At 40.0% G+C, this 21,923-nt stretch overlaps 1 protein-coding gene across 1 annotated transcript in view; it reads right to left on the bottom strand.

Moving 5' to 3' along the window:
* Nucleotides 1-5,053: 5,053 nt before the first annotated feature.
* Nucleotides 5,054-21,923, bottom strand: part of UBE2E3 (ubiquitin-conjugating enzyme E2E 3) — a 55,399-nt gene continuing 38,529 nt past the window's right edge. Inside the window, exons 3-5 of the mRNA XM_009996190.1 lie at nt 10,554-10,686; nt 8,627-8,774; nt 5,054-7,588 (exon numbers count right to left, since the gene is read on the bottom strand). Of these exons, the coding sequence (XP_009994492.1) occupies nt 7,491-7,588; nt 8,627-8,774; nt 10,554-10,686 (379 nt within the window). The 3' untranslated portion in view covers nt 5,054-7,490. The remainder of the gene's footprint in view (nt 7,589-8,626; nt 8,775-10,553; nt 10,687-21,923) is intronic.

Below are 21,923 nucleotides of genomic sequence, written 5' to 3'. Positions count from 1 at the left end.
CTGGCGGAGAGGGCGCGCCCCGCAGCCCCGGCCCAGCCCCGCCGCGCTCCCCGCGTCCCCCCGCAGCTCCCGGCACAAGCAGGACCCGCTCGGCGGGGGAAAACGGCGAGAAACAGGCCGAGCCACGCGTGACCTGCGTGTGGGGGCAGCAGGGGGGCGGCAGCGCAGCTAACGCGGGGATGCTGCGGCGCTCGGCAGGAGCCGGCTCTGCTGCAGCCCGGGGTAAAACTGCCCGCTCAAGGGAAAACTTCTCACGTTTTTGTTTGGCTGTTTCCTTAGCTTGGTATTCATTGGGTATTTCATTTTATTCTTTATTTCTTCATGGAGAAACTAGCTAAGCCAGAAAGCACAGCATTTGATTTGCCTAACTTTAGCTTTTCTCTAATACAAAGTTCACACATTTTATGTTGTTGTTTGTTTTTTTATATATATACATGGCAGTTTCTATTTTCCTTCTTCCTTAGTCCAAAAAAACTCCACAGTACTTAATCTTCTTAAAATTATTTTGTCTGCTAATTTATAAATGCTTGGATCAAATAATATGTAGTGGGCAAAGGAAAATGGTAGTCAATCTGTGGTTTACCTATATAATGTACTGAAGTAGGTAGGTAACAGACCTGCTAATAAATGGCATAGTTTTCCAGAAGAGCCACTGTGTAACTTCATTCTTACTATCTTAGTTTAAGAAAGACAACTACTTTAGTTTAGTTTAGAAAGATAATTCATGTCATTGTACAGTAAAAATATGGAACAAGTCCATGAATGAAGCTTAAAGGATATCATAGTGGTTTATGTTCTTCATTAAATCCATACTTATGAAAAACATCAGCTGGCAACAGCAACAGTTAGAGCTGAACAGAATGAAAAATGTTACTTGAACTAATAAGTAATCATTCTAGCAGTAAAAAGACAGAACATCAGTTTCACAGCTAATAGGGAAACCCAGGCAATGGCAGAAAAGCATAGAGCATAATAATATTCCCTTCAGAAACTGACAACAATAAAATAATTTGTCACTTTAATTCCACTGCCTGTAAGTTAGGAACCCCAAGTACTGCTAACCTTTTTATATAACATGCAGTCAATAGAGTCCCAGCTCGGTTCAAATTTTCACATATGTAGGCAGATTTAAAATGCTGGAATACATAAACACAACCACAGACTTCTACACTTGTAGGAAGCCACCTCCCTCAGTTTAAGAAATGCCATCACGCACCGCCGTGCTTTTAAACAGCTTCATTCTGCTTCCATTTATTGCCTCCGCATTTCCAGCCCCACTGTTGCTTCCTGGCTCCTTGAACGAACACTAGCCTGCAGATTTCTAACCCAAATGTATCATTCAGAGACACATCCAATTGCTACATTCAGAGGAATGGTCTCCCACAGGATTTGTGATTCACCCCTGTCTACCTGTGTGATATCCCAGAAAACCAATCTCCAGGATGACAGCTCATTCAACACTCTGGGAAATTTACCCACGCTAAACTCCTCTTTAAATAATGACCTGACATTTGTTCTGTAGAGGGAGACAAAGCCCAGACTGATGAAAACAGTTGGCAGCTGCTTTCATTTGTGCCATTCAGAAGACAGCTGATAATTCGTCCTCGGGGACACATCACTTCTTGGCCATCAGACCTGTCCAGTGCACTTTGCTATTACTTTTGCTGTCACCTCCCGCCCCCTGCATATGCAGCACACAGAGTCAATATTCAAGGCAGACTAAACTAAAACTGACTGCCGAGAGTCATAAAGCATTTCATTACAACCTGGGAGATAACAGCACAGATTAATTTGGTGATTTAGGCCACAAAGATGATCAAAGGGCTGGAGCACCTCTGCTACAAAGGCAGTTGGAGCTATTGAGCCTGAAGAAGAGAAGGCTCCAGGGAGATCTCATAGTGCCCTTCCAGTACCTGATGGGGGCTACAGGGAAGCTGAGGAGGGGCTTTTCACCAGATAGGGTGGTGATAGGACAAGGGGTAATGGTTTTCAACTGGAAGAGGGGAGATTCAGGTTAGACATCAGGAGGAAATTCTTCACCATGTGAGTAGTAGGGCACTGGAATAGATTGCCTAGGGAGGTTGTGGATGTTCCTTCCCTGGAGGTGTTTAAGACCAGGTTGAATGAGGCTTTTTGCAACCTGGTCTAGAGTGAGGTGTCCCTGCTCATAGCAGGGACATGGAACATGATGATCTTTAAGGTCTCTTTCAACCTTAACCATTCTACGATTCTATGAATCTATGATAAATACCAAGTGGTAGATACTAGGAAAGACAAATTTGTTAGACTTACATAAAAGGTTAAATTAGCTGTTGCTCAGAAAGGAGATTCCAGTATCTCTGAACAAAGCTTAATGAAGACATTAGTTAAGTGATAAGCAATGGTCAAAAAGGCAGAGTAATTTGAATTACTAGTCAAGGAGACCAAACCAGAAAACATTATTCCAGATGAATTGTGAGTTCACTTTTTGCATACAGCACAGAGCTCTCATTCCTTTAAATTAGGTGGAGCAGAATAATGAAAGGTGCAGACAATGGTGACCAGGATAAGCAGAGCATCTTCCCTACAGGGAGAGATTTAATAAATTAGAACTTTCCAGACTGGAAAAAAGAGGTTACTAGGGACTGATAATAATGATGGTACATAAAATCATACATGGGATCAAGGAGAACAGATTAAATTCTTTTTTATTTCTCACAGTATAAAACTAGAAGACATAAAATTGAGTGCTCAGATAACAGGTTACCTGAAATAATCACATAATGTATTTTTTCACATGGCCCATAATTAAACTGTAGCATTTGTTGTCACTGGATGTTGTGAATGGTAACAATTTGGGATGGTTCAAAGAGACGTTTATCTTGGACAACAAAGTTACAAAATGCATCCCAAGTATGTGGAAACACTACATAGATGGGGCTTTCCACAAGTTATCTGTAGAAGAGCAGTAGCAGTAGCAACAACTCTGAGAGAGACAACTTTATCCCTTTGTTATCCTTGCATGTGATCCCACCACATCTTACCACCCTCCAGATGCAGGGGCTGTGCTCAGACCTAGACACCCTGAGGGGATGAGATAGGTACATTTTTTGTACTATGCCTCTTATTTTATCTATTCCTGACAGTTTTTCTTTTTAATGATTCCCCAAATAGTTGCTATGATGTTGGATGCTTTCTGTTCTACCCAGCAAGAGAGGCAGTTATAACTGCACTCCAGAGAGACATTCATGCAGAGAGCTGGGGGAAGACAGGCTGAAGCAAGTTTCCCTCTTTAAGGATAAAAAAGCAAAAGCCCCTGTGTGCTGCAAGCATTCCAGCAATTATCTTCCAAGTGCATTATCTGTTCTTCCACCTAAGCTACAGTTGAACGTGTCTAATTATCATGGACAGGAGCAAGGTCAGGCAGCTGTATGAGCAGCTGCATGGTTGTCTCACTACTTCCTTTAAAACACGTGCTCTATTAGACGGTCTCTCCTGTTCTCTTGCAATCCTCTCCAGCCGCTTTCAGTCAGGCAGTTTGTGAGGGGAAAGGAGCAGCAGTCCAGCCTCAGAAGTCACCTTGCAATACAAGTGCAAGCAGTGGCACCATGCAGAGAGGGGAGGGATACTGCCTGCAGAGCAGTGCCAGGTTCTCCAGTGCATCTGTTTCCCTGGCTATAGCATGGCTGCAGAAGCACAATACTGGTTTATAGCTGAATCAAATCTCACTTCAGTCATGCTACTGTCAGTGTCCTTTGAACATGTGTAAGTTCAGAAGGTTTGCACAGACCTTTTTTTTTTTTTTTTTTCCCTCCCACATATATATCCAGTGCTAAATTCTGCTGAAGAAAATGAAGGAAAGATGAAATTAACTCTTCAGACTGGAGTCAGGAGTTCTTCCTTTGGCACCTGCACCCACACAGACAAAAAACCCCAGGGGCAGAAGACCATGAGATCAATGTAGAAGCTGCTGTGGTCTCCAGTTTCCTCCTCTGTGGTGTGGTAGGCCAGGCAGGGCCATGGGGAAGCCACAGCAGCAGAGGGGCAGTGGGGCTGCCCTGTGGTTCAGGGCTGTACTCAGCTGGTGCAAAGCCCCTCAGCCCAAGCCCTGCAGTTCTCCTTTCATGGTGCAGGCAAGTGAAGATGCAGCTGTGAGGCCACAAATGTCTTTCCCACACAGGCAGGTGAAGAAAGAGAGAAGACTGGTCTCTGCAATACCCATGGCCATAAATAAACTGGTAGAGAAGGAACCAGTGTGCAGCAAAGTGTGGCAGTTTCCTTTCCCGTGCAAGATGCAGGGAGTGAGCAGAGCACAAACCAGATCTGGTTCAGTTCCTGTTTTATTTGCTAGGCTGTGCGAGCCTGGCCCATGGCTCAGGCTACTCTGCCATCTTGCTTTCTAGCCCCATATGACTCACTTCCTGGCTATAGACTCTGAGCAATCCATTGCTAGTCAACATCAATCAGTAAGCGAGATTGTCTCCACATTAAAGCACCCCACACCTTACTAAGACATCACAGAACATCACCCATACATTCTCATTTGATAGGATGAAATATTTGCTCTGAATGTTCCCACCATCTCAGCTGAAAAGCAGAGATGTGACCGTGTTTGCCTGTTTGGTTTGTCCCTCTCTATTCCTCAACAGTGTTACAGCTCAACGGGGTAGGCAAGTTCTCCTTGTGCCAGGAGATCACAGAGGCCAGTTTAGGCACCTTTCCAACAGCTGCCCGTGTTCCCCACTCAAATTCCAAAGACAACAGAACAAGAAACCCCCATGCAAAATGGAAGAGGAAGAGGGGATGTGCAATATCTTTAGATAGACTTTTCACAAAAGTGTAATTTCAATTCATTTCTTCCCAAATAGGGAACCCAGTGATTGGTAGTAAGAAGACGGAACTGAAAATTAAAACTGTTGAACGGTCAGTGCTGTGCTTTGGTAGTGTCCAGTATTTACCCCAACACAGCCCAGAAGAAAACAGTTTGAAAACACCAGATGCTCTTTGCAACTGGTATTTTGGATATATTTCCAGTGGGGATTTCTCGCGTCCCCATGAAAACAGACACACATTCTCATTTAACAACTAATTGATTTATTTAACAATACAAATTTCTTTCTACTGCATGGTTTAGCAGAGAGAACTTGAGAAACAAAATTAGCTTCTTTTCTTTTTTTTAAAGTTTAAATGTTTACACAAAAACAACCTTTACTTCAGTAAATATAAAATTTACACACAAACCCCCCTACATTAAAAAAACAATAGAATCATGACAAACGAAGAGAAAAAAAAGGGAAAAAAAAAGAAAAAAAAATAAAGAAAAAAAAATGGGAATTCAGTGTAAAGGATCCAATTGCAAGGAAGCCAAGATGGGGCAACACTAACAAGGCATCCCACTTGTACACGTAGGTATCTGAAGTTGTAGGTACAGTACAAAACCAAAATACATTAAAATTAGGATTAAAACCTGTACTTTCATACCATAATATTTTATGATACAAATATCTGTAAATTCTGTAGGCAACACAGTTAACATGTGAAATACATAATTTTCTCTTCACTGGAAAGTCACTGGAGTGGTGTATGAGCACCGTGTCACCCACAGGTGCGATAATGGTCAGCAGCAAGCAGACTTTAGACATACCAGCCCACATGTGATAGCCCCTTCTTTCTTTGCCAATCTGTGCTATTTCTCACATGTCCAGTGACATACTGAGAAACTCTGGTCACCTTCAGCAGTGATTTCCAGCACTTCATTTCCTGGCATTAGTCTCTTACCTGACTTAGGCGTATTCACCTGCCAGATCCCCTGTTTCTCATTCCCTTTTGCACTTTATAACCTGAACTCTAAAGCTATCTTGTAGCTACCAAGAGAGACTGACTTCTAGGTTAAGATATTTGGGATACACAGTTCTTCAAGCCACCTTCAGGAATCTGTAGAAATACTTAAAGTAGGGTGGACAATTTGTGGTCAAAGGTTATGTGATACAAAAACCAGGGACCTATTTGGTGATGACTGTCTTTAGATCTGAACCTTTTTTCTATTGCTTTGATCTTGAAACTTAACATTCAGTTTTCATATATTTAATGAACAGAGCATCTTAATGATAGAAGTGTTATATTATCTCCAAAAACATCAGGTAGTAAGGGAGACTGTAAAGTTTAAAATTAAGTGTAATTCTAAAAATCATTTACAGGGATCAAGTCTCTTTTTTATAATCAGTATTGTAACTTGGAACCTATAAAAGCTTAAATTATAAAACTATTAGTGACTCTACTTTTTAAACTGTATGCATTATAAAGCTGTATATTTTTGTTACTTACAGATGTTACAAAATTTCCAAGTCAGAAAGTAAAAGGGGGAAACACAATCTAAAAGTTTTACAGATTTAATTTTCATTAACAAAGGTTCATTTCCCCCACAATTTTTTTTATATCACAAAAATCTGATTAAATTCTACCACTTTCTTTTCTGGACAGATGATATAGTGTTCAATCATGCTTTGGAAGACCATTTTCAATGGGTAACTGTAGCTCTCTAGATCAGCAAGTCCAACTTGCTTTACTCAGAAACAAAAGCATCAGATTATCTCTAACTTGGCCCTTGTCCTGGAAAAAAAACAAATGTAGTAAGACTCAGGCAGCCTGTCATGAGAGTAGGCCTGGCCCTGAAGCAACCAGCTACATTAACTTCTGGAGTAAGCATTTGCAATGCTCTAACTCCAGGTTGAGAAAGAGCCCAAGAGTATTAAATTTAAGGAAATCGTAGAAATTACATTTGTTCTCTAAAAAACGAACCAGGGAAAACTTATACAATCCACAGGTGTGCATTAAACATTTAATAGCAAGCCTTTGCTCATGTATATTAATTTATACATTATTCACAGGGATCTGTGATACATTGGCCCTGCCTTGTTACTATAATTAAATTTATTCAAATATTAATTTAAAATAGGAAAACAAAGCAACTACTCCTTGGGGAACATGTTTATTGTGTTTGAGATGATACACTGGGTGCTCTCTGAGCTACAAAGGGAAAAAGGAAATCCTTTCATTACAAACTGACAAAGGTAAAAGTTAAAACAGTTTTCACAACAGCATGTACCACATATTGGAAATAGATCTGGGTTTAATACAAATGACATAATTCCTAGCAATTCTACAGCTACCTTTAATAACTTCATACAGATAATGAATTAGGCTAAAATGCACTATAATATTTGGTTGACTTCAGGAACAGTATCCTTAGTACATCACAAAATACATTTTGATATCCCAAAGAAGCAAGACTTGCAAGTAGGCATTTTAAACAACTAATCTACAGCTACAAATTTCTACTCTTGATAGCATTTACCTTTTTTGGGGGCAGTATCCCAGTCTTCAAAAGGATAAAAGCAGAGTAGAATCAGTATAACATATACACAGAAGTCCGTATTGTAAAGGCTATAAAGATTTGTTGCACACTGCAAAGTTGCCTTCTGCACCTTCACACTGCACAAGTAGTTTGTCATTTATGTTGCATATCTCTTGGTCCACTGTCTGGCTATCCTGTCATGTTCTGCTCTGTTGGTCAGGTACTGAGTGGCTATGCTTCCAACCAGAGGGTCAGCTGCAGAAGGCAGGAGAAGATATATTATAAACCATTACACAGTAAGAAAATTTGAAATACAGATTTGAAATACAGAATATTTTCAAAAATATAGTCTTTGTTAGGCCAGAAAATGCTGGAACTCTTACCACACAAGACATTTCCAAGAGAAAACACAAAAGGCACAATGAACAGAAAAAGAAAACAGAAAAATCTGTTGTGGTTATCTGTGGTTCATTAATCTTGCCTGAGCCAGGTGCCCTGCTTTCACTTTCACCCCTGTGGAAGGGCTGATGGGTGCAGGGAACATTCTGCGAGCACAGCCTGGCACACTCCTGGCACAGTGCTTGGACAAGACTACTGTACATTAGGGCATCAGGACTATGGACACACACTGAGGGGATCCAGTTTGCTTCCGGAGTCATCAGACTTTTGTATGAAAGAGGCTAATGCATTCCTCCCTGATAATTACTAGTCTTTTGTAAATTAACTCTCTTCTACTGCTCAGTTCCTGCCCTGACTGCGGCAATTAGCATTCATTGCTTAATGACACAGGTCACACAGCTGTTGCTGAGAAAATGCACTACTTCCAGTGGAGTTCCTCCTGACAGGAACAAGGAACTCTCTTTGAACAAGGGAAAAATATCTCTGAACATTGCCCCCCTCACATTTGCAAGATTCAACATTTAAATTGCTGTCTTAAGAGAAGGGACTTCCTGTGGCCTCTTCCAAATTGCAGGATTTATGAGTTTGTAACTCAAGAGAACTTTGTTGCTTTCCTGGATCAGCAGCTCACACATTGCATCTCTTGCCAAACAGACCTTCAATGACATCAGCTTATTTTCTCCACCATACCTTGGGAAAAAAAAGAGCTTAATGCTATTTACTTTCTGTTGTGACACAGAAGTGAAAAGTGCACTGAAGCATGTGTCTTTCATCCCCAATTTTAAACCCATTAATTTTTATTTAATCTGTATAGAATCAAATATATAAATTATATTCCATGGCAAATAAGTAAAACTGCTAAGAGAGGATGCTCAGTAAATATCAACTCCTTACCTGGGTTGCAGTCTGTCAGAAGAGAACAAATGGACAGCAGAACTTTTGAAATAGTCAAAGCAGGGCTCCAGTTGTCTTTCAGAATATCCAGACAGATGACTCCCTGACTGTTGATGTTGCAGTGATAAATTCTGGTACGGAAAGTAACCTAAAATCACAGCACAAGAGAGAGAAAGAGCTTAATTCAGTGTTGCCCAGGGATACTGCTCCTTGCCTCTGAGCAGCCGCAGTGCCTGGGGCACTCCCAGTTCTGCAGAGCTTCTGTGGAGACAGCTCCTTGCTGCTCATTTTCTAAAACACAATTATTTAACAGAAGAGTGTGTATTTACTGTAGTCATGGCTACCTTTAAGAAACCTACAATGGAGATCTTTGGTGCACAAACTGCTTTCTCAAGGCCCTCTGCCTGGTACCCACAAAAAATACGATCTACTTGATAGTACTGTACACTTTTTAATGAACATACTGCATGTCAAGAACAATCTAATCACAAACATAATTTAAGTGTGGTTTCTGAAGGTGAAGACCTAGACAGAATTTAGCTGCATGAGCAGTATTAGTTTATCTTTTCCTTTTTTTAAAAACCTTAAATATAGACCATTAACACTAATATTTAGAATTGGAGTATTTCGTTATTGTAGTTCAAATTAGCAATGAAATCTTTGCCTGAGCCTTTTTTAGGCAGGACATGATATATATCCAAAACATTGGTGTCACACTAACAGCATTCTTGTTTTTATACTATTTCAGACTAATTTCAGTGGAGTGATTAAGCACTATTCTGCACATGTAAGAAGTTAAAAATATTTAAGTGGTAATAATAAAAAGCACAAGAGAATTAGGAAATATTTTTTTTTCATACTGAAAAAGAGGGGGAAAGCCATTATGTTTTCTGAAACTACTAAAAATTAAAATACGTTCACCCAAAAAAAAACCTACAAGATTTTCATGAGGCATTTGTCTAAAAATCAGTATAATTTCATTATAAACATCTTCATTCAAAAAAAAATAAATTTTGTGGCTTTCAGGGAAGCGTGAAATACATGGAGGATACATTATTCTTTATGTTGTAATCTTTCTGGGAATGAAAAAAGATACCTGATTTATAATAACAATGTTGTAGCTGTAAGAGCCATAAATTGTAGTATTTAGTTGTTGCGAATGGCAGCAATGTCCCCCTCTGGTCACTTGGTCAAGAGCTGTAACTTGGCATTAAAGGAGGGGAGAAGGGAACAACCCTTAACTTCTTTGATATTTGTTAGTAAATTATGGTTTCTTAATTGTTCATAGTATTTCTGAGAAACATTAGATTACGTTATGAAACATTAGATCTAATGAAACATTAGATTACGTTAAGATTAGTTTCATTTAATAAAAAGAGCTTTTGTTTAAAAATATTATCAGATGAGGCTGCTGATTTTGCCAGTAGTAAATGGATTGACATTTTACAATGGAAATAATCACAGTAACATACCCAATTTGAAGTCATAATGTAATATTCTAGTTGTCTAAACTTATTTTAGCTTTCTGTTATTTTGCTAAAAATTTAGTGAAAATATATAATATAGAATCTGGTTCATAACCAAGAAAAGTTTATTATAAATATATTTCAGTTGCTGAAATTAGAAGAAGCATAAGAAGGTATTGCACTGTCTTCTATCAAAATTTAAATGTATTGAATCTTAACTCAGAATTATCAGAATTATCTCATCGCTTGGTAAAACTTGGAAATTGGTACTGACTGTGGTAATCATTTAATAAACTAGACATAGGATTTTTCTGAAATTGCAAGCCGAGATTTTGGACCCTTTCTCTTTCAAAAGACCATAAACAAATTTCTTATTCAGAAAGTGATGAGCACTCACTCACTGCAAGTTACAGTCTTCTCTACATGTGACAGAATAAACACAATAAAAACCATATCCTTACCTTTGGTGGCTTGAATGGATAGTCAGATGAAAATGTGATATCCAAGAAAAAAACGCCTCCTTCATACACAGAGCCTGGAGGTCCAAGAATAGTAGATCTCCACTCATAAATGTTATCCCCTTTAGGACCAGCACTGTGTAAAAAAAGAGGAGAGAGAAAGAGTCAGGTGTACTTTTGAGAAAGGCATTTCATGGATTTCTCTCTACCTAAATTTTGTTTAATACAAACCACTTGCCTATCTTTAACATCTGCATAATTTCCAACTGATTTCAGTAGGCTCAATGTTTTACACAGGCACGAAAGCTGGGCACTCCACTGTCACTTTGGAAATAACAGCAATGAAACAGATTGACCATGGACTATCACTGTGTGAAACATACCCTCAGATCTGCTCTCTTGAGTCTGTGGTTGCTGAGCTTCTACATCATGCCCCTCCAATTACATCATACCCATACACAAGAGGAGCTCTATATCTCGACCACATTCATATTCTCCAAGCATTAAACGGATCATACCTTCATAAAAACTGTAACTTACATGTATACTGATACACATTTATTGCCACTTGTTTCACAGGCTAGAGTGAGATGTAATTTCTTTGGGCAGGAAAACTGGGGATGGGAGAGATAGAATCAAGTAACCTGGAGCTGAGCTTCTTACAGCACTGTTAATCCAAATAACTGTTTTCTTCAGGATATATTCGTGTTATGCCTCCAGGCAATCAGCATTGGGACTACCAGCCAAAATTAGTTTATTTTAAAATACAATACCAAATGCATTACTCATTAGAAAAAAAGGCTATTGAATAGTTAATTATTACAGTAAAGCTTTGAACAAAGGGATAATGAACAAGCATTTTCTTGACTTCTGAGACACCATACTCAATGCTATGATCACAAAGTAACCTTCTAACCTCCTCACAAAAAAAAATCAAAGCACAATCTTATTTCTCAAGGCAAGTCTCAGGGTGAAAACCAACCTCACCTTCCACAAAAGGTCCTGAATCTGAACTGCTGAGATCCAGACTGATTGCTATGGAAAACAACACTGCAGAGCTCATGCAGGCACAGTGGATTCATCACATATAAGCAGACAAGTGAATAACGTGGCACTGCAAAAGATCTTTCCAATTCTCTCCACCTCGGCAGCCTCCCAGGCACCACCTACATCTTACAGACACACGGTCAAGCATCCCCATCCTTCTCCCTCTGTGGTCCTAAGGAACAGGCATTGAGGACTGTCATATGAGATTGCAGATGAAGCAAGTGACAGGGAACGGCACCAAGCTGTAGCCTGGGAGTTTGTGGTTTCTGGCATTGCTCGACACTCAGAGGAGCTTCCCTAAAAGCCCTCCAAGTGTTAAGGCTCTTCCCATGTCATGTCACCCCATGTATTTGTCAGACATATGTCTGCAGTCTATATCACATGGTATGTGGGACATTCATCCTTACTACGTAGCCAAACATGTGGAGACATCAGAGACAAAGAATATGAGCAGTCTGCACTATGCATCTGCAATTCCTGCACCAAAAATTTAGCTATTTTTACATTAAGATAATATTCAAGAAACGATCAAAAACTTACTTTGATTATGAATTCCCTTTCAATTAATAATTTCCAAACATGTTTTTTTTTTTTTTGTGGACATTTCATGTACCAGATATTTAAATTGTTGGAAGCCTTTCATAACAGGACAAAATAATAATCGATTTTGGCTGACTTTCTATTTAATTAAAAACAACAACAAAAAATAATTTGATGGAGCTGGAGCTGTTTTCCTGTTGTCAACATAACAGTAGGTAGCAAAGTTACGCTGGCCTCCAGAGTACAGCTGAGAAAGAAAAACTAGAAGTGCGGTTAAAATAAAGTTGGGTCTAAAAATCACTGATCTTACTTTGCTATATGCAATGCACACTAAGAAGCAGAATAAAAACAGAAGATATATTTTAGGGAAAAAAAGGGAAATCCAGAGCCAAGGAGGTCCATTTCTGATGATGTAATGAACCATTCATACCCTCTGTCACTCCAGAAGATAATTCTATTCATGCTCTCTAAAAAGCAATTACTGTAAGAACTGAAAATATTGGGGCAATAATGACAATATTTAAAACCTGCACAGGCCACTGAAATGTTTTAATTAATTCTTGACATTCATCAAGCTTACAGCTAATTAGTATTGTGCTTGGAAACCAAATTTCTATGGAGCAATTAAATTTCAACATTAGATGTCCTAATGACTGTTTTATAGTTTAATGCAGAGGTTACTGCTCTTGCTTCATGTGTCAGGTACGTTTCTTTCATGCACCTCTAACAGCTGGATGCAATTCAATCAGATTAATGAAATAGCTGAATTAAATTAGTGACATATTTCAGCCCAATGAATCAGTCACAAGTAAGTGTGGCCCCAGTCCAGTGCCAAACTATCTGGTAATCACTCACCGAGTCAGAGCAAGGGCATCTATCAGCCAGCAGCCAGAAGCTAAGTGCAATAACTTTTGGCCTATTACTATCTGCAATACTCTTCTAGGCTACCATTAGCAATATATAAAGGGATCAGGCTATAACATGAGAAGGGGAATTCCTAATCTTGTAAGAGGAAGAAAGCACTTTGTTTGAAACCCATCCTACAGCTGAGAAAAGATTGCTGCAATGTAAAAGTAATACAAAGCTGTAACAATAATCACACTCAGATAAAGGAGCAAATTGTTAAATCAAACAATTTCATTACGCCTTACTGAGGTTTGTGAAATTTCTATTTAACAGCTGAAGTGGTGTCTCACTTCCAGTGATGTAAAAGATATCCCTGCTTCATTAGCAACCTAAAAATCCCTGCCATTACTACATTACTGTTGTGAGGAGACATGAGATTAAAGAGCAGAGAAAAGACATCACTCTTGGCTTCTGTCACTTGCATATTCCTGGTGGGGATCACCCTCAGCCAGCCATACTCTACTTTGCCTTTTGTGTACATACCAAGGTAATATTTTTGGAAGTAAACAACCCACAGTCTCTAAGGGTCAACAAAACATACCAGACCCATCCATGGCAGGACAACGGGGTTACACCCAAAGGGACGGCTGCAGAGAAGAGCAGAAAGCACAGACCTGCCTCAGGCAACACCTCGGTTGTGTATCGAGCTGCAATCAAGTGCTGGAGCTCTGCTAGAGTCCCTGCCTTTGACTCTCAGTCACCACAGAGTATTGTCCTGGTGCCAGAAAGCCACAAAGAGGGAACTGCCACTCCCCAGTGCAAATCTAACTTCTCTGTTTTCACAGAGGGCAGCAAAAACCCTGGGCTAAAAAGTGAGAATAAGGAAGTTTAATCTGTCCGCAATTTTCTGTTTCATTGGAACACCCAGAAGAAATTTTCTGCTCCCTCTGTTGCACACTGAAGAGTCTGGCATGGCAGGGACTTGACTTGAGCTCTTTATTCTCAGAAGTTCTCCTGCTATTCAAGAGACTGTCTCCTACTGCAAGCTCAGGCTTCAAGCATCGCACCTTAAACCCTGAGAGCTGTGGTGACAGCCTAGGAATCTTTCTCACTGTCTGCCACACTGGACAGAATATCCCAGGCAGAATGGGGAATTTCCATGGTTTCCTTCCTTTTCCTTTTTCCCCTCAATGAAAGATTCAGCTCCTGACTTCACCCACAGAATCCATGAGGACACAAAACCCTCCTCTATTTTGTCCTTTTAAAACACAAAATCCTGATGGAGCAACAGATCTGATGAAAACTTCAGTGTTTCGACTACACAGCTTACGTGTGCAGTTCATTGCTACCAGGCTGCTGCCCTCCTAAATTAGCTTACAAAACATCACAAATTCAGTGAAGACACTACCAGTATCTTCTCAAAAGAACCACTCAATTAATTATTTAAAAAAATCTGTCTAAAAAAAAAAAAGACAAAACAAGAAATAAAAATTAACCAAAATGACAAAATATCCTTTGCAAAATTGAGGGCTTTTAATTTTATACTTAAGAGCTGGGTTGTTTTTTTTTTTTTTAATTAGTTAAATAAAGTTAAGTGGTTACATCTGCCTCCTAAGTAGATATTCCTTATGCCACTTCACTGAGGGATATAAACCTCATCCAGATAAGACAAAGGATTTATAACTGTGGTCTCTCTGAGATAGTCCAGTGAACAGATTTAATTTACAAGTGTGACTTCAGACGGTGAATTTGAGAAGACATGAGATTAAACTCTAGGGGACCATGGGGTCACACCAGGTCCTTTAAACCTAGCCCTGCTGGACCTTGTCTCTCAGGTTCCACAAAAATGAAGAACAGCTTTCCCAGTACAGTGTTATGTGCATTCACACAGATGCAGCAGCATTCACACCAGCAAGAAGCCTGTTAGGGTCCTAATGTAGCAGTTACAGAAATCAGAATTCACCATTTGTTACAATTCACTAAATCAAAATGCATTAAAGCTGCCCACATGGAACTAGCTGCAGGATGAGAAACTAGGACAAGAAATTTCCAATCTACACAATGCTAGTAGCATGCTGCCTTTCTGCACTTACTAAATGTGCTTTTCCTGTCAAAAGGACTCCTCTGAAGCATGGGGCACTAAATCTGGTGACAGAATGCAATTTCATAATACTAAGACTTGATAATTAAGCAGAAAAAGGGTGAAGGAAAATGTAATTTAGCTAGATTTGATGTTAACTGTCTGTTATGCTTTACTGTGAGAAAAAAATTTGGGTCTGTAATATGATGCGACTGAGTGGAAAAATTAATCTATATTTAAGAAAGCTTCCCAAAAGTGAAGTCTGTCAGACTCTAGAACAGTCTTATGAGAAATGTCATTGGTACCATAAAACTAAAGGTACTGTTGTATATCCCACAATGCCCACTGGGCATTGGGGCTGCCTACATAGCACAGATTTAAGTGGTGGAATATTTTCCTACATTTTCCTTTCGAAGGCCCCACTGTTATGTCTGATACCCAGGAAGATATCTCAAAAGCCGCTGCTAACAAACCAAATGAAGTACTTGGAGTCAGAGTTACGTAAGGATAGACCCCTCTCTATCCTCCCCAAACTTTTATCTCAAATTGAGATTCAGTAAAACTCAACCACAGTGACTCTGTCACAATGGGATAGTGGCAATTTTTACAGCAATGTAAATGAAGACACTGCTTTAAGAAAAGAGTAAGATATAATTCAACTACAGGTACTAAGGAAATAAAGAATGAAGGCCCTTAAGTATGTTCCACAATCTTGTGCTTGAAAAATCTACTTCATAAAGATAGTAAGCTTTGCAAAATCCACAACACAGTTAAGAAATTGAGTTTTACAAATCCAGCTGTAAGAAAGGCACTCAGCATGTTCCCCACATGAAAGGCTTTGCTTTGGACAACAATGTCTCAGCTAAAGCTGTTGGATGATGTTCTAGTTCAACATCATACCACTAGATGCTAATGGAGCTGCAACAGATCCTACCAGCATACAGAATTCAGGCAAATACACAGATCCCACCTGTAGTGAGTATGCCTGCCTCACCATCCAAGTTTCTGAACTTGATGAACTCATCTGCAGTGGCAGAAGAAAGCCCCAGGATCAGGTAACCTGCGAGTTATTGCAGAGTGGGGACTTATGTCTGCCATGTAGGGTAGCTAGGGTGGATGCTCATGTTTGCACCTCAGAATTCCCAGACAATCAGGGCAGACGGTTTGGTGACTCTGTGGCAGGAGGAGCATCTAAATACCCCCTAATACCAAAGTTCTCCATCACCCTCTGGTGACACCTGCTTTTCACTGACTGCATAGGGAGCTTGGCTCCTAATTCAAGCCTCTAAGCTCTGTACTTAAGAAAATTCTCCTTACCCCTCTATGCAGGGAGAAAGGATTTTCTGGCTCTGTATTTGCATACTACCTTGTGGCACACTAGGCTTCTATCTATACATATATACATACTGCCATGCTGCTGGTAATTGAAAAAACCCCAATAAATCTCAAAGGAACCAAAGGAACTCTGCCTGGTGCAAGCTGTCCGACAGCTCAGTACTACTCCGGAAAGCCTGAAGAGAGCACCAATCACTTACCAGTAGTTGTTTTTGAATGTTAGACATAGGAACAGAAAGATGCTCATATTATTTTTCTGCTTTGATATTTTGAACAGTTTGAAGAAAATTTATCCATTACCTCTTTCTTAATCCTCTTTCCCATATGTGGAGGTGCTCTTGTACTTATTGTTACATGGCACAAGAAAGGAAATAAACATTAAGTAAAAGACAGATGTTTGTGGCTTTTAGTCCTGTGACCTTTAAAAACAAGTGTGGACAGAAATTTCCATTTTCTTTATTTTTAAAATACCTCATTTACAAGGATTTCTAGAGTACTTATTCTTGGCGTTGGCATTATCAGCACCAGTGCCTAAGCGCCTCTTATAGAATCTGGGTAGTACATCCTATAAACATAGAAAACATACTGGCTTCACTGGCAAGAGCCTCAAGTATAACCCTAATTTTTGGATTACAGCATTTTTCTAGGGTTGGACACGTTGTCTATAGCAATATATCACATCTGTGTTGAAAATGCTTTTTGATAAGGTATTTACTATTCTTCAGGTTTCCAGGTTATGTGCAATTTCTTACAAAGAAAAAGGTTCAGTGTATTGTGTTCTTTATATAGCTACAACTATTCTCATTTTACCTGCCACTGAACTATGAGCTACATCTGTTTGCTGAAATAGGTTATTTACTGTTTCTAACAGATTCACAGAGGCTCTGTGTAACTGAGTGTGGCACTCAGAATGTATAGTGCTTGTCTCGAACAATCCAAGAGATAAGTGATGGACTCTGGCACTCAGGATATCTGTTGTCTGTCTTGTGGCATCTGAGAGTTAAACATCTGTTGATGGACTAAAGAGATGTCTCAGCAACCCACCCAACTGTTTTCCTTCCCCTCCTGCGATGTGTACCTGAGAACTGGGGAGTTTAGTGTGGGACATGCTGAGCTTGGAGAAAAAGGAGATCTACAGCTGGCTCTGGGAGCAGGATATCCAGTGATAACCAGGCCTTGATATGATATCTCATGAAAACCACCAACTTAGCAGGACAAGATAAAGAGTGCCGGTCTCAAGCCACTTCCTAGGACCAAAACTCCACTGCAGTAAACTAACCCTGTGATGCCAGTTGTCTTTGTAATGCAGAGATCTCAACAATTATCCAAACAAAGACTATCTGCAGGACATAACCCCGGTGCCATACCTACAACTCTCCTTCAGCAACCCACCCAACTGTTTTCCTTCCCCTCCTGCGATGTGTACCTGAGAACTGGGGAGTTTAGTGTGGGACATGCTGAGCTTGGAGAAAAAGGAGATCTACAGCTGGCTCTGGGAGCAGGATATCCAGTGATAACCAGGCCTTGATATGATATCTCATGAAAACCACCAACTTAGCAGGACAAGATAAAGAGTGCCGGTCTCAAGCCACTTCCTAGGACCAAAACTCCACTGCAGTAAACTAACCCTGTGATGCCAGTTGTCTTTGTAATGCAGAGATCTCAACAATTATCCAAACAAAGACTATCTGCAGGAGGTAACCCAGCGCCATACCTACCCCCCTCCTATCTCAGAGGAGCATAGAGAAGATAGGAGTTTTTCCCTATTCAGGGAAAAAAGTGGGAGTGCAGTGGGCAAGAACTGTATAAAAACCTGGGACTCTATGGGTGCATTTGAAGCACTTCCCCACCAGGAGCAACCTCCCCACCGACGACATCGCTGGACCGTGGGTGGTAACTATGCTCTCGCTTGCTGTCCTCTGTATTTCTGCTTTTTCTTTTCTGTTTGTTTCCCTCTCTGTTCTATCCGCTCTAGGGACTTTGCTGTGTTGCTCTAATAAAAGTTTGTTGTGCGTGTGACATCTGACCTCATTTGTGTCTTAATTTCACCATTCGGGATCACCTTTAAACTTTTTCTCAGGTCCTGCCGGACAACAAAGGGTGCAGCTGCCGTGGGGCTTGTACCAGGAGAGGGACGGCAAAATCCAGCCGTCCTGAGACTCCCACTTCGGTGAGGAGTGTTAGAAAGCAAGGGGGTTCTGCCCGATCTCTCCTAAGACTGCACGTCAGCCCTAGTGCCTCTTTGTGCACCCGATGTTGTGTTATCTTTGTTTTGTCCCGGAAAGATCATAACAAATTGCCATATATCCGAAAACAGGATCGTGACACTGAGGATACACAGAGTTTAGCCCATTGTGCAAATCTTTGTTTCTGTCACTTTCCTTGAAGTCTATCTTGCCCTTAAGACTAAAATCTAGAAATTACGGCTGAAAAAAGTGCCCTGTTTTTAACTCATGGATCCTCTGCTAATTCAGCTGGTTGTAAAGCAGTGCAGGACTTGTGCCTGAGGCCATGGTTTGATGCAACAGTAAATCCGATTTGAGAGCTCCTCCTACCAGATCAAAAGCAGCGTGGCTACTCAAAGAAAATTGCTGATCCAGCGTTAACTAACTTGGCCAAACTGTCTGCGTTCCAAAACCGTCAATGGATTAGCTTTGTAGCACCAGACTTTATGCTTAATCAGGTATCATTTGTCCTCTTGCAGCCAGAATAAAAAGGGCATAAACTTTAGATTGCATGGCCCAGCTTAGAAATGAAATCATGTGGCTGTATTTGGTTCACATCAAAATGTACCATTAGGGGAATCTAACTATGTGCAGACCTGCTACTAATCACCCTAAAGAGAAAGGTGTCAAATTGTAGCATCTTAGATGATTAAAACCTCCAGCACTAAACTTGCCATTGGTAGAAGAATATACATTGTTGTTACTAAAGGAAGCTGAGTAACAAATCATTTGATAATTCCATCAAAACTGTAATATGTAGATAACCCAAGTAATATATTTTGGAAAGCTGATAGTTTTTCCACTGCCAAAAGGCCCATTAAATTAGTTGATTGCTACAATAGCTCAACTTGAGCTTCCTCTTGGTATTCCTGCTAGTTCCTAGGACCTTTCTTGCTGCTGTTAGAAGTCTGCTTAGGTTCTCTCGATCTTCCAGTACAACTGTAGTCAATTATGAAGGCAAAATTCCTGTAATTTTTTTTTTTTAAATTACTAACCCCAGAATTTAATTCACTACATTACAACAGAAAACAGTGTGCCCTGTGTCAGATGCCTAACTTGAAGTCAAAGAAGTCTGATGGAAACCTCTTCAACTAGTAATAGGCTGTATTTCACAATAATAAAATTGACCTTTCCCAGTTCATATACATAAGCTGCAAAGCGACTCAACACTGTGAGCAGTAACTGTCCTGCACTGAGCATAAAGCAGACTTGTTTCAGGTGCTAAAACATCAGCACAACAACATACATTTCACTAGCTGAATGTAACAATTTGGAGAGTTTCAAAACAAAAGCAGCTGAGGATAGGAATCATGTTTGTATAATGTAGCAGTGGAGACAACACTTGGTACAGAGTAGATATAAATAAAACTTTGTATATTAAAAGCATTAAAAAACCCTGTGAATAACAGCTTTAGTTCCAAATACACAGCAATTCAAAGCAACAGAGAAAGCATCATGCATACAAATACAGAGAAATCAATGTCTGATGTGAGTTCATTTTACTCCACGTAAGTGTACTACGTTGAAGAAAAAGGTGAAAATAATAATCACTCCAGGAAAAAAAAAAAAAAAAAGCCAATAATCATCTAAGTGAAACAAATCTCACTCAGCAAGATCTGCTTATTGAAGAACCAGCTCCAGCCCAAATATTGCTCTCTCTAACAATGTTAATTTAATCAGTAACTCTTCCAAATGAACATTCTCCTTGGAGACAGCTGTAGTGTATGGAGCAGAAGCTGTTTGGGTTAGTTCTGGGTGCAAGGTGTACCCCTGCTCTAAGACAGCTGCCACCACTCAAGGTGAGCTAAGAAATTTGTCATCTGCACAGAGCTTTGCTGTAGAGCTTGGATGACAGGTACCACTGGACTAAGAAATACTTAATTCCATTTTTTTTGTTTCACTCCATTCCACCTTTTTACACATCCTTCTGTTCAGAACTATGATTAAAAAGAAACCTAATTTCCCCCCACAGCCCAGACTGAGGCTGATGAAGGCAGCTGTTAGGAAAGAGGCAGTTCAGTGCCTGCAGCAGGATACTGCACCTCAGACCTCAGGCAAAGCAAAAGCACATGGACAAGCACCAGACTCCTGGGTGCTTAACCCTTCCTTCCAGTAGATCAGATTGCAGCACCAGTTGTACTGCATTCAGGAATTAGATATTGCTTCAACAATGCACACAGAATAACTATAATCTCAAGAAGAAAAGGCTGACTGTGTGTTTTTTATTTGAGACTATAAGCATGGTTTATCAATGGAAAGAATAAACTTAATTACTACCAGTTGCAAAATTCATCAGGTTACATATAAATTAGGTATAATCTCTTCCAGCACGTCCTAGTATTATATATTGATATAAAACTCTACCTTCTTCACGCTCTCAGTGCATTTGGTGAATACCATTAACCACAAATTTGCTTATATTTGCAATCTAGGAAAATTAATGTTCTTTCTGATAACTAGTCTCAATAAAGCTTGCTCTTTATTGCAAATGCCTAATTTTAAAGTATAGTCCTGCTAGAAAAATTAACACAGGCTGCCTGCTCACTGTACTTCACAGATCCAAAGCTGAAAGGACAAATGTTTTTACTCATAGTTAGCCTGCTGGGACTAATTACTGATGTTCAGATGATAAAATATTTGTAACCAAACAAATAAAAAAAAATCATTTTGATCTTACCCACTTCTACTGTAAGTGTCTAAGACAAGATCAATATTCTGCTTTATGGACAGAATAATGAACATGACTGGGCAATGACTTACTGAATAAAGGTGACTGTATAGGTAAGGGACAGAACAGAGTACAGAAGCAAAGTCTCCTAAGTCTCTGACAAGTAACAAAAGAACAAGGTCTGAGAGATTCCCATTCAGAGCTTGAAGGTTTATATGCATGAATTTCAGAAACTACACAAACACACCTTAGCCTATAACCAGGGTGTGGGAAGGTGCTACCAAGAGACAACTTATAAAATTAATCCAAATTGAAAGTTTTCTTTCTTGTTTAAATCTTTCCTAATTAACAACAACAGCAATAATACTTATAACAACAATGAAAGGATCAAACTTTGTGGCCTGAATATGAGTCCCTTGCACCTGAGCACGCTGCCGTGCTTCCCTGGGGAAGGTTACTCAAGAGGTGCCCAGCTCTAACAGCACTCCCTGGCATCACTGGCATTTTGGGATGGACAGAAGGAGGTAACTTCAGCCAGTTCCACTTCAGCACTTCCAGCTGCTGCACCATCCCTGGGGAGTGCAACAGGCTGGTGTGGGGGACACGGGAATATTGGCTCAGGCAGGGAAAGT

The sequence above is a fragment of the Chaetura pelagica genome, unplaced genomic scaffold (genome assembly GCF_000747805.2).
Source record: "Chaetura pelagica isolate M959 unplaced genomic scaffold, ChaPel_1.0 scaffold3, whole genome shotgun sequence".
In the NCBI taxonomy this organism is placed as follows: Eukaryota; Metazoa; Chordata; class Aves; order Apodiformes; family Apodidae; genus Chaetura; species Chaetura pelagica.
The sequence above is the reverse complement of the archived record's forward strand: the minus strand, read 5'-3'. Positions and strand labels throughout refer to the sequence as shown.